The 17,035-nt window shown below is 34.9% G+C and overlaps 1 protein-coding gene across 6 annotated transcripts in view; it reads left to right on the forward strand.

Moving 5' to 3' along the window:
* Positions 1 to 13,225, forward strand: part of LOC130674622 (N-acetylglucosamine-6-phosphate deacetylase) — a 36,826-nt gene extending 23,601 nt beyond the window's left edge. For 3 of the 6 annotated variants that reach the window (XM_057480005.1, XM_057480004.1, XM_057480006.1), the window contains one exon: positions 13,000 to 13,223. In XM_057480005.1, the coding sequence (XP_057335988.1) occupies positions 13,000 to 13,202 (203 nt within the window). In that variant the 3' untranslated portion in view covers positions 13,203 to 13,223. Of the gene's footprint in view, positions 1 to 12,999 lie in introns of all 6 variants that reach the window. The other 3 variants (XM_057480009.1, XM_057480007.1, XM_057480010.1) reach the window with 2 other exon arrangements.
* The last annotated feature ends 3,810 nt before the right edge of the window (positions 13,226 to 17,035 follow it).

Here is a 17,035-nt window from a genome sequence, read left to right on the forward strand (position 1 = left end):
ATTAAAAATTACACAGATTTTATCAATAAATAATTTGGTTATTTATTTATACTTTTTACACCTTTAATTGTAAGAACTTAATAATTATAGCGAATGCGACTCAATAATTACGCGATAGCAAATGCGACACTAAAAGAATCACGTATAATAAATGTGACACGTAGTCAATAGTTACGTTTTAGAATTATTTCACACAAGAATTAATATAGTAAAGCGGTTTTAATACACGAGGTTGTTAGTAACAAAATACGTTGTAGATTAGATCATGAAATCGTAGTAGAGTCGGCGTTACCACTCGGTGCTGACTTGGCAGCATTGCTGCATAAGACAAATTTCTCCATTGGCTTAAAAGCGCGCCAACAGGAAGCAGTTAACCGCCAATTTTTCTTATTGGCTGCCAAGCACGCCGGAATGAGACGAATAGCGGAAATGCACGAAGCAATTCAAATTAATCAAGCTCGTGACTGAACACAATTTATCTCGTTTTTCCCGGATAACTCAGAATATAATTTACTAAATGGTCCAAAAATCATACGAGCTTTTCATCTTTACATTTTTTTTTAAATCACCACGTAATGTAACGCAACTCAGACTTTAGTTTAAATAATATTATCATCGAAAAATTCAAACAGATTTTTTAATATTTTTCTCGGATATTTTATATATTACCGCTCTGATTTGAATCTAAACTCATTTAAATTCTTATTTTGGTCACTTACATTGATTTCTGCTTAAATACATTTATTTTATTGAAGATAATCGTAAATAAAAATTTTAAAATAGCTTGTTTATTAATTATTTTAGATTATTTTTCCAAACTTGAACATACAACTTAACTTGTATGCTTGATAAGTTCATAGAAAACAATTGCATTCAAGAGTGTTTTCGAGCTCGACAAGCTCGAAAAAGTATGTAAAATATTTTCGAGCTCCTCGGGCTCGAAAACAGCGAGTAGTTTTGGGGCTGGCTTGCAAGGCCAATCGATGCCCAGATTTTTTTGTTATAGTTCATTACTTAAATTGTCGCAATGGAATGTGTGACATTACTATTTTTGAACTTGAAGAGCTCAAAAGTGTATTGACAATAATGTTTTCGAGCTCCTTGAGCTTGAAAACATCGAGATGTTTTAGGGCCCGCAGGGTCAGGCGGTTTACAGATTTTTTTAGTCGGATTTAATGAAGTATCGACTGATCTGGAGTTTATTGTTACTTTTTCAAGTTCCCGCTAAGAAAATTGTAAATTCGTTAACTTTCCTGAACATTTTAAATCAGTCAATCAAATAGTCTAACAAGGAAGGTATTCCAAGTGTCCCTCTCCGGTTTAGATGAGACTAAGATATGTTATACTCCGTCGAAAACTAAGGAACACATATTTTTTTTAGCTGCCCTTACAGTTTTAGCGCCACGGTGACCTCACAGTAAAAACACCGCGGAACGACTGTGGAAATGTGATTGTAATGCAATGGAATCACGGTATTTTTTGTGCAGTCACGCCACTGTATTTCGACCTTGTTTCCATTGTATTTAAAGAGTGTTACCACGGTGTTTCGACCGTGAGGTCACAGTAATCTCACGATGATTTTACAATAGTTCCACAGTGGTTTTCAGCGATCTCTACGGTGAGTTTACAATGGCTTTCCGATGACTTGACAGTTTTTTAACCGTGAATTCACCGTATTCCCACGGTGAGTTCATCGTTCCATGGTGTGTCCATAAATTTCATAGCGAAAAAAAAATAAAAAAATTTACGCCGGCTCGGAGGATCGATCCCAGCGTCATTGCATTCAAAGTCTGATCTGTTATCCACTGTGCCAAATCACACACTTGAAAGACATGGTTTATGGTATTTATATAAACACAAATGAACTTTAGAAAATTAAAGATATCAAATAAATGATTGATTTTCTGATTTGTATTATATTTAATTATATTATTGTTTATCGGGTAACGAGACCAATAGCGGTATACCTACTAGTAGCGGGGCAATAAATACTTTTTTTGGTAAATTATATAAATGAGAAGTTGAAATTTTGCAAACTTAACTACAACATTTTAAATTTAATATCTCAGCTTTTCATAACTAAATTTATTATTGAAACATCAAAGTGTCCTTAACTATCTCGCTAATGGTCTTGTTAGCTTATTTTCGAAATTTTTAAAAAAGTTTGCGTACTTTATAACATTTATGAATGCGGTAAATTGAAAAATTTCATAGATTTTATAAGATTTATGAAACATTGTAAAATAATTTTTTTCGAATAATGTTACATTATTTAGTCGTATCTAAAGTACATTACAAAATATAATGATTCACACACCTGCACATCATATTTTGAAGGAACCATGAAATCATCGTGAAAACAACAAGGAAACACCGAACTAACATAGTGAAAACGATCAAAAATCGACGCGAAAATACTGTGAACTCGCGTTCGAAACACCCTTAAGCCACCGTAAAAACGCAGTGGGGACACGGTCGGAACACAGTAGCGTGACTGCACAGAAACCACCGTGGTTCGACCCTAAAATTACCGTCGAATCTCCGCACTTCACTGTCAGAACACTGAAGGCGTGTTTCTACGATAAAAACACCGTGGTTCGACCCGTGTTTCTACCGTCACGGTGGAACCGCAAGGGCTTAGAAAGAAACTTCTAGATCCGACTCAATGTTATTAGATGAGCCTTATTTTAGGTCGTTAATTACGGGTTATTAATTAGGTTTAAGGTATAGGTGTTAAATAATTATTAATCGTTCTTTTTCTTATCTATCGATGGGTTATGGTTAGTTACCCCTATCGTTAGTGGGTTAAAAGTCATACCTGGTTTTAATTATTACGGGATAATCAACAACTATTTATCGAGTTATTCAAAAAAGAATTTATCGATATAGTCGTATGTGTTAGAGAGAGAAATGACGGGATACGTCACGCGGTACGTCACAAGAAGAAACTTCGGGAACGTGACAAGGCAGGCAGTAGTACTTTCTATTAGTGAAAGAAGGAGATTCGATCCAATGCTATTAGGTGGGCTTATTTTAAATGGTTAATTACAAATTATCCGTGAAGATTGAGAGTTTAGCAATTAATAATCCATTTTTTCTTATGTTCAATGAGGAGTCTGCTGGTTAGATAGTTTGTGTGTTGAAGTGAATCGTTACGTTCTAAATGTGGTGGCCTTGAAAAAGGCTGGTTTGGTCTTGAAAAAGACCGTTTGAGTTTTTTACGTTAGATTTAAGAGTTGCAGTTGTGAGGTCCTGAGAAGAACCGTTCAAGCGTTGAAAAGTCTTACGTTTAAACCTGGAGGTCTAGTTGAATAGCTCTGAAAAGAGCTAAGCCAACGATGGCCCTGAGAAGAGCTATTGAGTGGTGGGAAGTTTCTTACGTGACTTGGAGGTCAAGTTGACTAGCTCTGAAAAGAGCTAAGCCAACGTTAGTTCTGAAAAGAGCTAGTTGTTATCGAGAAGTAGCTGGTGACCCTTAAGCCTCGCTCGCATAAATAGGGTTTGGTAGGTAGTAGCTGATAGCCTTGCTCGCTATCTGAACGTATTCCGTACAATAGAGCTGGTCAGGAAAGAATGAGCTGCCGCATTTTTTTTTGCATTTGAATAGTGTATTTATTTATCATTTCAGGTTTACAGTAGTATAAGTTTTACAGTTTTACAAATTTACTGTACCAATTGCTTGCGCAGTTTTACCAGTTACATTTTTCGTTTTGATTATAATGTTTGTATTTTCATTTTCATAAGTTATAATACTTGTGGATTTATATGTTTGGATTGGGCAAAAATTTATAAAAAAATCTTTTTATTCTTACATATTATCTTACATACTACTATATATATCTTACAACTACTTATATCTAAACTATTTACAAGGGCTGTCTCACAGCAAGCTGTGAAGTAATTTGTGCTTCATTCGAAACGGGGCGTTGTTCTTATTTAGTGACCCTACGTCATTCAAAATCTTATGTTGCCTTACAATAATTTCATAGAACTTTTTTGTTTGCATATAAATATCATTTGTTATGTCAACTTACTGCTTAAAGTTACTCCTAAGTATTTTACATTATTTTTAGGCTTAATTACCTCGTTGTTAATTATAATATTGAGATCATTTTCCCTTTTTTTGGATTTCTTTTTATGACTAAATATGATACTTTCGGTTTTGGTCACGTTTATTTTTATTTTTCACGTATTATGAAATTCTATGAAGCCATTGAGGGTTTCTTGCAAATTACTTTGGTTTATTGTGATAGTTAGATGTTCCGTGTCCAAATCTTTGGCAATTGTAACATTGCGTCACACGTTTGGGATTTTTGTATTTTTCCCACCTGACTTTTAGGCTGCAAATGTATCTTATTTTGAAGATGACTGAGGTGTCTGCATCGTGTGGTGTGGCCATGTAGTACGTAGCCACTTTTTCATCCTCTTCGTTTTGAGCCTTGGCATCTTTTGGTCTTTTCATGATTGATACTTTGGTGGGGTTTACCCCCTGACTCGTAAGATCTTCTACGACTTCATTTCTATCGAGTGGTGGAAGACTCTTGATCACAAATTTTTGTTCCCGTTGACATTTCCGAGTGAATGTGTGGTGCTATATTTTGTATTTGTCTAGATGCTTCGAGATGGTCTTGTGGTTTTCTTCTGTCGTGGTGTAGAAGGTTCGAGTTTTAGGTGTGTACTTCATATTTACTACTGAGAGTATTTCTTTTACTTTCTTAATAAATTTTTTCGTGTAGTTAATGTCAATTTTACTGATGTCTACTATAATCGGAATTATAGTGTTCTTCGATTTGGTTATTTGCGTTGTTTGCGTTTTTCATTGAGTTGTCGTCATCTTCAAAGTCATCACCTGACAAGGCATCGAATCTGTTTTGAAGTGGTATGTCTATTTTCGCGGTCTTGCTTTGTTTTGGCATTATATCGCCGTTGAGCTTCCTTTTCGGATTAGATTTGCTTCTTTTGATTGCTGCGATTAGCGATTCTTCTAGTTCTTGAGATATTGTTGAAGGTTGCCCTTTGGCATCTCCTTGAGACGCAAGAAACTGTTCGGGTGTGTCCGTTCTGTTCAAGAGCTGAGAGCTGAATCGTTTCAATGAGCTGCCGCTCTCAGATCCCCTTCTTTTATACCCGAGAGTCGGGTTCTAGAATGTTCTCCGCGGAGTGGGAAAAATCGGTATCTACGCTCCAATGAGATGGCTGGATTTTGAGGAGAAGCGTAAAAGTTAAGAACTGGCCAATGAGAAGTCTCGATTGAGGAGGGAGAAGCTCGTTTTTGCAACTGCCATGCTTTGGAGTGCTAAGAGCGAGCGGTCTGTCTATATGGTCCACGTGAAGTTAATAAGTTACGGTATTTCTCCATGGTCCGCGTAAAGTTAATGAGTTACTTTTGAACACCTTATCTATCGATGGGTTATGGATATTTATTCCTGTTATTGGTGGTTTAAAAGTTATGCCTGTTTTCGATTATAAATATTCAATAATTTGCAATTATTATTAATTTCATCGGTAAAGGGACACCAGCCAATTATTATGATAACCTTGGTTCATCATTATTCTATTTATTTGTTGAGTTATTGAAGATAAAAGTTATTCGCTTACGTATGTGTTAGAGAGAGACGGAGGAGTGAAATAGTTAGGTTCCTTGGTTGATTTCGGATGATTAGTTAGTTAATATATGAGTTTTTATCTAGACTTGAATTCTATTTTCATCATCTACTGATCGATTATAATTACTCTTGTTATTATAGTTAATTGGCTATGAATTTAATTATTCTCCGTGGGATGTTAAGAAATTATTATTATTGTTATATGCTCTGCCATAATATGTTATGGTTGTCCGATGTTATGTAGTTAGTTAATCGTTATCTTATTTTATTTATTTATCAATACGTTGGGATATTGCGCCGCAAGTTATTAATATTTATTTTACTAATAAGCTTCTTAGGTAATGGTCCAATAGTTACTGTTGCGTATTAAGCGTTATTTATGGATTATTTACTGTCAAGGATGTCAATAATAGATTTTCTTACCTTGTTTTTGTCAATAGTTTTCAGCTTGTTTTATAGTTTATTTAAAATTTTAAATAAATTTCGATGTTATTTGGGGTAGTCAATACTAAAAGGGAATACGGAGAGACCAAGTGATTTGATAGTTAAATGTAAAGTCAACGATGCATAAATCTATAGGTTATCGGGGTGATGACACTTGACTCCATAAAAAAAAACGGAAGAACATCGTGTGGCATTATTTGAAGGTGGTACTGTTTAGGTCGCAAGAATTTGGGATATTATCATGGCTCGGTTTATTAGCTGGGTTATTATTTCTGAATAAGTAATAAAAAAGGAATGTATGATGTTTTCTTTTTAAATCAACAAGTTCTGACAACTCATCTGATCTTTGATGTGTTTAGTTTTAAAATTCAAAATTTTATTATTTAATTATACGTTATTTCGTATTTTGGGATGTTACACCGTAATAAACCTCTTCAGAAACGTGGTCGCTGATCACTTTCATTCTTGAGTTCTTGATGGTAATCAATTAGATGAGTTTTGATGGATAAATTATATAAATAATTGTATAGTTATAGAGCTCGTTGAGATCTTTAATTAATTAACTGGTTATTTTAACTCATTTTCTCGAGATTACACAAAATAATAAAATTAATGAGAACACGTGTTGTCACTTGAATTATACGTTGCGAACGACAATGGCGTCGGTCTTCTTGACACGAGGCAGGAAAAAAACAATGCGCATGCGTTGTACTGCGCATGATCGAATTCAAATGTTGTAGCCGTTGGTCCCAGCAAGTGCTGCCTCTAGTTGCTGGAAGTCCAACTGCAGTTGTAATGTAATATGTTTGTTATGTAATTACATGACAAACATAAAGAGTTCCAATTTTTCGATTGAAAAAATGAATTAATAATCAAGCTAATCTCAATTTCAAATAAAATCTAATTTTAATTTTAATTAAATGTAATTTTAGTCCCTATCCACGACTCAAGTAGACATCCCTAGAGATGCGGAATGACCGTCATTTTTATTTTCGGTCAGGAATCGGTCATAGGGACCGTCTTGAGACCGTCACATAATTTTAAATAAATTTTGTGATGCTGGAATGACCGTCACGTTTCAAATGTCAAAAATGTTGTTATTTGCATCTATATAAAAGTTTTTGGCAGAATTTTTGAATAAAGCATTTTTGGAGAATTGATGCAAAATTTACGGTCACATTGAATACCGTTATGAATTTGGTCATTTGCATCTATATAGGCGTTTGTGACGAAAATTTTCAATTATAATTTATTCTCAAATAAAAACTATAAAAGAAATCGATCATTGTATTACCGAAATTTACCGAGAAATTTCAGTTTTAGCTTGTACAGGTAATCATTTTACAGTCCCTGGCGGATTCGTGATCACTGTAAAATCATCGTAAAACGACGGTCGAATGACCGTAAATTTACGGTACCGACAAATGACCGTATATCGACTGTTAAAGAAGCGTTATTTGATGGTGAAAGACAAGTGCCGTTGTGAAAATTCTCGACAGTAACTTTATAGTTGATGTTTTGTATGTGCATTATACTTCAGCTGACTAGTGACCGTAAATTAACAGGTCATGGACGGTCCTTCTATGGTCATTGATAAGTATAGGGATTGTCAAAAACCGAAATCTTGGCGGTTCATTTACAGTATTGAGTGAGTCAAACGCTTGTCAATCGAGCGTATAGTGTCGGTAAGTGAGAAACTTTTTGTTAGTGAACTATCGATTAGATCTCGGTCAGATTTTTCATTTTTTAAATGTCTCTGATAGCCAGTGATAGTCTCCAAGTATACTGAAATTATTCGTGTCGTGAAAAAATGTAAAAAACACTTAAATAATAAAATTTTTAACTGTCTAAAGTTCATTTGTATCCCAATAAATATATACAATTAACTTCTCCACTTAAGTGTGTTATTCAGCACAGTGAATAACACGTCAGACTTCGAATAAGAAGGTCTTGTGTTCGAGTCCATAACTCGGCGCAGTTAATATTTTTTTTTTTTCATGGCAGTTATTGTATACATATAAATCACTATATAAAATTATACTATATTTTTTTTCCCGGGCAGTCCCATGAATTTGCAAATCTTACATCTAAATGCGTGTGATTGGAGAATTAATCTACCGTAAATTGTCGGTCAAAATTCAGTGCAATTATTTACATATGTTTGTACTTTCGGTATCCACAGTCGGTAAATCAACTATTATGACATTGGTGATCGACGCTCATACTATCGTTATTTAGCGATATATAATAAACGATTAGATGGTGTCATTGCTGTAAGTGCTAAAAAAATATATGGTGAAGATTTTTCACAACCGCACTCGGAAAAGATCGTTAAATCACTCCATGCAGTCGAATGATCGACGGCAGAACTTACGACGATTTAACGTTAATAAACGGTAATTTTATCGTGCCGCTGAAACCGCTAGGGGTCGAATAAAAATAATTTTTTCCTGTACCATTTTAAAATTGGCTTTTCAAATAACTTTTAACCATTAAATGATGCAATAAATATGAAATGACATAAATCATATTATTATTATCACAAAAGTTTCTTTGTTTAATAGTTATTAATACATCTTTGCCTTTAAGATTTCACATAGCTTCATATTTAAGGTTAATAACGACATCTTTCTTTTAAATAAATAATATTTTGTATCTTTTAGAGAATATTCTTATTAATTTTCATTATTTAAACCATTGCATAAAATATATTTCAATTTATAGCTTTTAGGCATTAAATGTTAGTATTTATATGCTAAGATAAGTTGTTAGAAATTCACTAGATGGCAGCATTGTCGCTTGCTTGGTCCGTCATTTAACAAACGGTCATGTGATGGTCCTGTGACCGTCCGGTGACCGAAAAAATGTCAATGACGGGACAGCTCGCATCTCTAGACATCCCCCATATCATTCACGCTTTATACCACACATACTCCAAAACACCCAGCGGGCCACGCACATGCTCCCGCTCTCATACGCTCTACACACTCAGCTTACTACGCACACACGCTCCATAAACTCAACTCTTTATCTGCAGCACCTATCTCTACGTATGTACCAACCATGCATCTCACTGTACACGCATACTCAAACTCAATCAACCTCCAACTCTCCGACTTAAACAATGTAACGTCACAAACTCCCCCCTCCTTAGAGACAGGCCTGAGTTTTGTGATAATTAGCGGTATTCTCATCGGCTAGCGACAACACGATAGACAGCCTATTGGACCTAAAGTTCCCCTGGAACTGGTATCAACACGGCTTTTATTGTCACGGGCAAGAGGAGAGGTTTTAATAAACACAAGTTATATTCCAGATATCCGAGTTTTATTTAACTCCCCCCTTCACGGTACTCCCCAGTCGGATCGACCCCAATGTGGCCGTTTCCATTCGTCCTTCGTAACGGAAGTTCGGACGGGGCTATGGGCACTCAGCATACAGATGTACTTCTGCCCTACAGTTCTGGATGCAGATCGGGTGAGAATGGCATCTTCCGCTTCTTGTCGCCTTTTCGATGCCGTGATTTTGGGCGCGGGCGCTTCTCGACGGCGATTTCCCTCTACGCCTCCGCGGGTAATGCCTGAGTTCTCTTATCACGACCCTCAACGATGGCAGTTTGGGCAGTTCTGGTGGTCGGTACTGGTGAGTTCGGTTTCTCAGGCTATTCGGTCTGGGTTCCGACACCTCTTATCGGCGGAATGTCGACAATTTGCCCCCGGCTCACGTAAGTGGCGCGACACACGGTGGACATCTCTAGGACAAAGCTGCGTCTCGCTGGTGTCCCATATTGACTTCCCGAGATGCTCTAAACTTTGATTTGGCTTGAATAATTAGAGCGCCTAGAGGCTCGGAAAATAGAAAATTCATTAGGGACTGAAAAAGTCGAAAATAGATTGTTCGAGCCGGATGATAACAAGTGAAGGAAACCCTCTTCAGGGTATTGAGAAGAAGTTGCGTTTCACCATTTATCGGTGCAACATGTCGATCAATACAGGAAATTGGTACTACGGCGAGCTTTTCCAAGCCCACTCCGACCACAGTCTCTTTATTTCTCGAGATGGCAGTAGTGTTTGGCCCAAGAGAAGTATGGACTCGTAGTGGTTTGTTGGTGAGGCGCCCACACGCAAAAGTATCTTTGATCTGATCAGTGGTCTTAGGGTAAGCTAATTGGTTCACTGCGTTTTGGTTCCCGGACAATTGATCCCCTGGACAATTTGTTCCCTGGCGGTTGATCTTGGAGGACTTTTATTGGAACGGTCTTGAAATGCGTTTATTTGGTGATGTGGAACATGAATAGTGAAAGAAGTCAACTGTGTACACACAGATGGCGTTTATTTACTTACGTGTAGCCGGTAACTTACCATCTTATAATAGATTTAATAAAAATTAAAATATTTAATAATTAATTTTATTTAAAGCCGTACGATGGACGGTGACGTTACAGGCCCAACCCATTTATGATTTTTTGGTAACTTCAGTATTAGATATGACGACTCACTGACGATTCCACCAACACATCTGGGATGAAACCTAATATTGTTCGGTGTCTAATAAGCTTTAAGTTTGATAAAGATTATACGTTTGGTGATTTGACGCGGCATATTACAAATTTTAATATGCGATATCTACTAATTAGTGACCAGTTATTAAGTACATATTTAAGTGTACACGAGTCAGTTTAACATCAAAATGGTGGTTTAAGTGTCATCATCTTTACATATACTCACAACATCAATTCCTGTTCGGAGTTGTAACTCTAAATAAGATTACGGGGTATAATAACCGAGATTGGGTATTCGGGAGATATTGTCCTGGGACCTTTTGTCTTGGGGACGATTTGTCTTGGGGACCAAAACGCGGTGAACCAAGCTAATTTGAGCTTATGCTCATATTTCCCTTTTACTATATTATTGTGAAAAATAGGGATGTTACGCAACCTGTGTATGCCCAAGAGGGCGCGGAAACGGCCTCCCGTAAAACGGAGGTGGAATTCGATTCCATTACATAAATTGATTAATTTTGTTTATTTTTAAATAATTATTTAATCGTTACCTTAAGTGCTTGGCCTTCCCCCGATCCGTCACCCTGAGCCGCATTTTCTGATAATTGTTTATTGGTGATTATTAAATCGCCCAATTTTTAATAATTTGAACAAGGTTGCCAATAGTACGTGCATTCGAAGATCACTCCGGTAGATCCCTGGTGGTGAAAAAGCCGTTACATAGACATTAGGGTGAGCCAAAAAAACCAACTTATCGAATTTACGTCTTAAAAAAAACCTATATATCGAGAAAAAAATTCTCCCATTGGGCAAAATTTTTAGCTCGATTTTAAAAGGTGTCGGTATCCATTTGAAATTTCCCATTTACATAACATGCAAAAAAATTTTTTTTGATTAAAAATATTATAACTTTTGATATATAGGTCGTTTTTAAGACATAAATTCGATAGGTTGGTTTTTTTGGCTCACCCTAATATATCATCACGTTAAAAATCGACGCCTACCATTGATACGATCAATTTAGTTTTGGGGTATTCATTACGTCTTGAACAACTATCTGTTTCTTGATACACGATCTTGTGAAAGACACATACGTAGGAAGACACTAGCAGCTAGGGGTCTTGCTCAAAATACTTACTCCAAAATCTTGCCCAAATACGTATTACTAGGGTAAGTCAATAAAAAAAAAATCAGTCTTTTGGTTAACCCTGCGGGCCAGCCCCAAAACTTTTCGCTGTTTTCGAGCTCGTTGAGCTCGAAAACATTATTGTGAATACATTTTCGAGTTCTTCGAGCTCGATAATACTTTTTGTCTGCCATTGTTTAAAAAAAAAACATTTTTTAGCATTTCTTTCCCCCACGATATCTCGCAAACGAATTAACCGATTTTGATGGTTGAGGCGGAAATCGACGCGTTTTATTGAGTTCTAGAGCTGATTTGATTTTGAAATCGAATGATTCAATTTTTTTTGTAGATATCCGAAAAAAAACGTTTTTCACTATTTTTTTAATCAACGATATATCGTATACGAATTGACCGATTAAGACCGTTGAGGCGGCAATCGACGTGTTTTATCAAGTTCTAAAGCTGATCAAATTTTGAAATTGATTTATAGAGTCATTTTTGAGAAATTTCAAAAAAACCAAAAAAAAATTTTTTTTTGAATTCTTTCGTCAACGGTTTCTCTTGGACGAACGAACCGATTTTGATGGTTGAGGTCGCATTCGACGCGGCTTATAATGTTTTAGAGCTGATTAGATTTTGGAATTAATCCATCGAGCGAATTAAAAGTTATCCAAATAAAACGTTTTTGAAAAAATTTTATTTTTAAAATATCTTCGAACGCACCCTACCGATTAAGCTCAAATTTTTACAGCTTTAAGATATTAACAAGCCGCGTCGAATGACACCTCAAAGATCAAAATCGGTTCATCCGTTCAAGAGTTATGAATATTTACATACATACGTACGTACATACATACATACATTCGGATATCATCTTGAAATTAGTCAGGATAGCTTCCTAGAACCTCAAAACGCCAGAATCTGATAGAAATTCGGTTTTTGCAAATCGGACCGAAACCAATAACTTCCCGAATTTTTGAAAATTTTCAATTTTCTTAGCGGGAAGTTAAAAATCCAAATTGTCAACTAAGAAGTGAGAGTTTTATGTGGTATTTTGATAAAAATGTTTTTGTTTCTCTTTTAAATCATAGTATTTCAAGATACGACATTACGTCAGATCACCCTAGTTATCTATTACAGTAAATTTATTTTAGTAACCATGATAATTTACGTGAGTCAAGAAAAGATATTATTGCCTACGTAACAATCACACATTCATTCGAATTAAGTAATATCTATTTGTATCTACACTTTAGTTTACCTCTATTCCGATATAACGTACAAGAAAAAGTTACTGAAAGTAAAAATGATTTTTGTCGTAGGGTGCTCCATTGTCGAAGCGCTTGAGGCTGCAACTTTACATCCTGCACGAGCTTTAGGAGTCCAGTCACACAAAGGAATACTGAACTTCAAAGCTGATGCTGATTTTTTATTACTAAATGATAATCTCGATGTTCTCTCAACGTGGATTGCTGGTGAATGCGTATATCAAAATCAAACTGCTAATATTAGCGGTTCTGCGTGAAATACAATACAAATATATATATATATATATATATATATATATATATATATATATATATATATATATATATATATATATATATATATATTCATGTATTTCATGAAAAAGTTTAATACGAAATCTGATGTTTTTTATGTATACTCTTGCGGTTTCGGTGTCACTGTGAATTCACTGTGAATCAGCCGTGAATTTACTGTGCATGACGTACTTGATACCGTGACAGTTTTGTCTCGTTAATTTACGGTGAAATGACAGTATATTTTGAAATTGATTTGTCAATGTTATGTAAGCAATTCCAAGTTTAAACATCTGTATTGCTCGCTTTTACCGCCTTAGTGTCGTTCATGTACTGTAGATGTATTAATTTTCTACTGTTGTAGGACTGAACCTTTACTATTAATAAATTGTATTTTTATCATTAGAACACCACAAGAAGATGGCTAATTCACAGTGAATTAACTCATAATTCACAGTAAACTGACGACTACGTTACGATTAATTAACAGCATAGTTATAGACTATTTACGTACATTTATTTTGAAAAATATACCATCATTTACCTCATATATCCAATGTATCAACGATTTCAGCTGAAAATTTTTTGCAAAATCATTGTGACTTTATCATATTTTAATCATTACCACAAAACCGCAAGGGAAGTGAATAGAAGAATATGTAGAATAAGATTTATAACAATTTTATATATTTTATATTGTATCAAGTATATTGGTGTATCTTTGTTACACTTATACTTTTCATTATTAAGTTTAAGAGGCCAAGAAAAAATATTGGTTATTGATCTGGGTGATCAAAATTTGGATGCATTGTCTTAGATATGTTTCTGAATTAGTTGGGTTAAAATTTCAGTAGTAGATTCTAGCTGTCATAAGAAAAGGCAGAATGTATATTTTATTGCCAATTTTTTAAATAAAAATTACAGTTTTTATTGCCTACATGACCTCAAAATAAGAAAAGTTAAAAATTCATAGTTTGTTATGTTAAGGGGGGGGGGGGGTAGGGTTTTAGAATTATTTAAAAAAAATTTTTTTTTAAATTTTTTTTCTGAATGAACAATATGTCAAGAATATTGTGTACAAATTTCAAATCAATCCGAGTAAAACTAACGGAGTTACAGCGTTTCAAATGACCGGCCGGTATACCTGATTTTTATACCTGCCCGACCTGCCCCTACATACCCCTAGTAGAAATCAGCTGCAATTTTCTTTGTTCTTCCGAATCCCTTTCTCCGGATGTGTGTCTTTTAAAGGATGTAAACTGATGACTCAATATAAGTATAAAAATTCATATTCTACAGACAACGGTACAGGTTAATATTTTGTGAGTCCAATATATTCTATAGAGAGCAGCGTAAGCTGATTCGAAATTTTTCGTCTGTCTACAGTGAAATACTTATAAGTTAGCTTGAATATCACTTTTAAAGTTATACTTCTTTTGGCATGCTGAGATTAAAATTTGAACACGTTACTAAATTTCGCGCGCACCGCCAACAGAAATTTGGTAGTATGAACCCATATAACAATGTTTTTCAATTCTTGAGCAACTCTGGTCTCAAGATCAATAGGTGCTAATGACTTTCTCCGTATATGTCTTACTGCAGATACTTGTGACTATTTATTATATATATATATATATATATATATATATATATATATATATATATATATATATTGTATATATATATATATATATATATTGTAACATGAGGAAAATTCGACATCGACCCGTGGTTTGAAAATTATTTGAAATAATAAATAATTATCCGGTGAGCAAATTTTAGTGACCTCTAGCATCGAAAATTCCGACTTTGACCGAGCAAACGATCCAACACATTGATTGTCACGAGAGATCCGGGATAGACGCCGAACGGAACGGCCACGTTTTTTTTATTTGAACAATTCGACCCGACCAAATGAACAATATTCGATTCCGACGTTTGAACGATTTGATTAACGACATTTAAGATCAATTCGAGTTTGATCCGAATAATGAATCGCGAAAAATAACTTCGACCGACAATAACCGACTCCTGTGAACAAGTGAACAAGCCGAAGCATCGGCGTGAATCGGAACAAAGTGTACGACTGAATTGTTTTGTTAATAAACGAGTGAAGTGCCATAATGATTAATTAATGAAATAATTAATTTCGCGTAATAACGGTGTGATAGTGAAATTGAACGCGTTACCGAAATAAAATATTATTTTATATTTTATTTTATTTCATCGAGCAATTCTGAGAATTACGGATTATCCGTGTCTCATTCGTACCGAGTCGAGTCTTACGTTTACAATACTCTGACGTCATTCGGCAAGTATTTTGTGTGAAAAATAAAATGATTTTATTGTAATTTCGTCAACCGACTGTGTTTTCTCCGAGCAATGAACTAATCGTGTTTTTCGATCAACTACGACTTTTTTTTGATAATTTTGTTTATATCGAGTCAAGCCGACAACGGCAAATTATTATTTTGTTTGTAACCGATTATTTTTGTGATACCGATCAATTACTTTCTGTTTAATATACGACTAATTATTTTGTGTTAATTCTGATTAATTATTTATCGTAATCTTAAGTGCCTGACCTTTCCCCGATCCGCCACCCTGAGCCGAGTTATATTTTGATAATTGTTTGTTTTGGTGATTATAAAATCACCTGGCGCCCAACTAATAATTTTGAACAAGGTTGCCAAAAATCGTACGTGTATTCGGACTTCACTCCGGTAGATCCCCGGTGGTGAAAAACCCGTTACAATATATATATATATATATATATATATATATATATATATATATCGATGTTAAATACAACAACTTGTTATGTTGGATACCTTACGTTTGTATATAACTATATAGTATAAATCATGCGCGCACGCCCGTTGGGCATACTACTACTACAACGATTAGATTCGGTCTCTCTTTGAGTTGACTTAGTCAGCAACGTGAGTACCAAAAATAACACACCTATTAATCTTAGATATTTAACTTCTCTAGTAACACGTGTGTAAGCAAGATTCTGGAGTAACTATCTTGAGCAAGACCTGTAGCTCTAGTGTCTTTTTCTACTCATGGGTCTTTCACAAGATCTTGTATTAAGAAACCTATGTCAAGATTTGTGTATGTCTTGCTCATGGTATCGTACGCAAGAATATTAAAACTATCTTGAACACGGTGCAATGAAAAAGTGTCTGACGCAATTCATCACCAGTAACTTGCAGTAGGTACTTACGCATGGCTTGCTCAAGATCTACTCAAGGCTCAAGGTGAATTTTGAGATTTGAGCAAGCCATGTGCAGCTATTTTCAACTATAATCTTCCTCCAGAATTGAGTTATAATCTGGCACGAATTTCGTGTGTAAAGTTTGCCCTAGGCTTGCAATTAAAATCTACTCACAAGTATCTGTACAATAATCCAAACTTAAACAATTTTTAGCAGATTTCATAGAAATCTATCTTTTGCATTTGTCCTCATGGTGGAATTTTCAAAGAATTTTGCCATAACCTATGATAATTCATCGAGTAGGTTCCAAATACCTTTGATTAAAAAGTTTATGTATGTATGTATGTATATATATATATATATTAGGGTGGCGCAAAAAAACCGACTATTTTTTTTTTTTCAATCTCGCATGAACATTTGTTGGTTTACGATGTTTTAAGAAGCCTCTCCACAAATCAGCTCGATAAAAAATTTTTAAGAGGTCGCTCACGAATTTTGAAAATATCGAAAATGATCGAAAGTAGGATTTTTATTAAAAAAATTTTTTTTTTCTCGCGGCAGCAATAGTTTATATTTGTAAAATCATGACTATGCTGA

The sequence above is a fragment of the Microplitis mediator genome, chromosome 9 (assembly GCF_029852145.1).
Source record: "Microplitis mediator isolate UGA2020A chromosome 9, iyMicMedi2.1, whole genome shotgun sequence".
NCBI classification, from domain to species: Eukaryota; Metazoa; Arthropoda; class Insecta; order Hymenoptera; family Braconidae; genus Microplitis; species Microplitis mediator.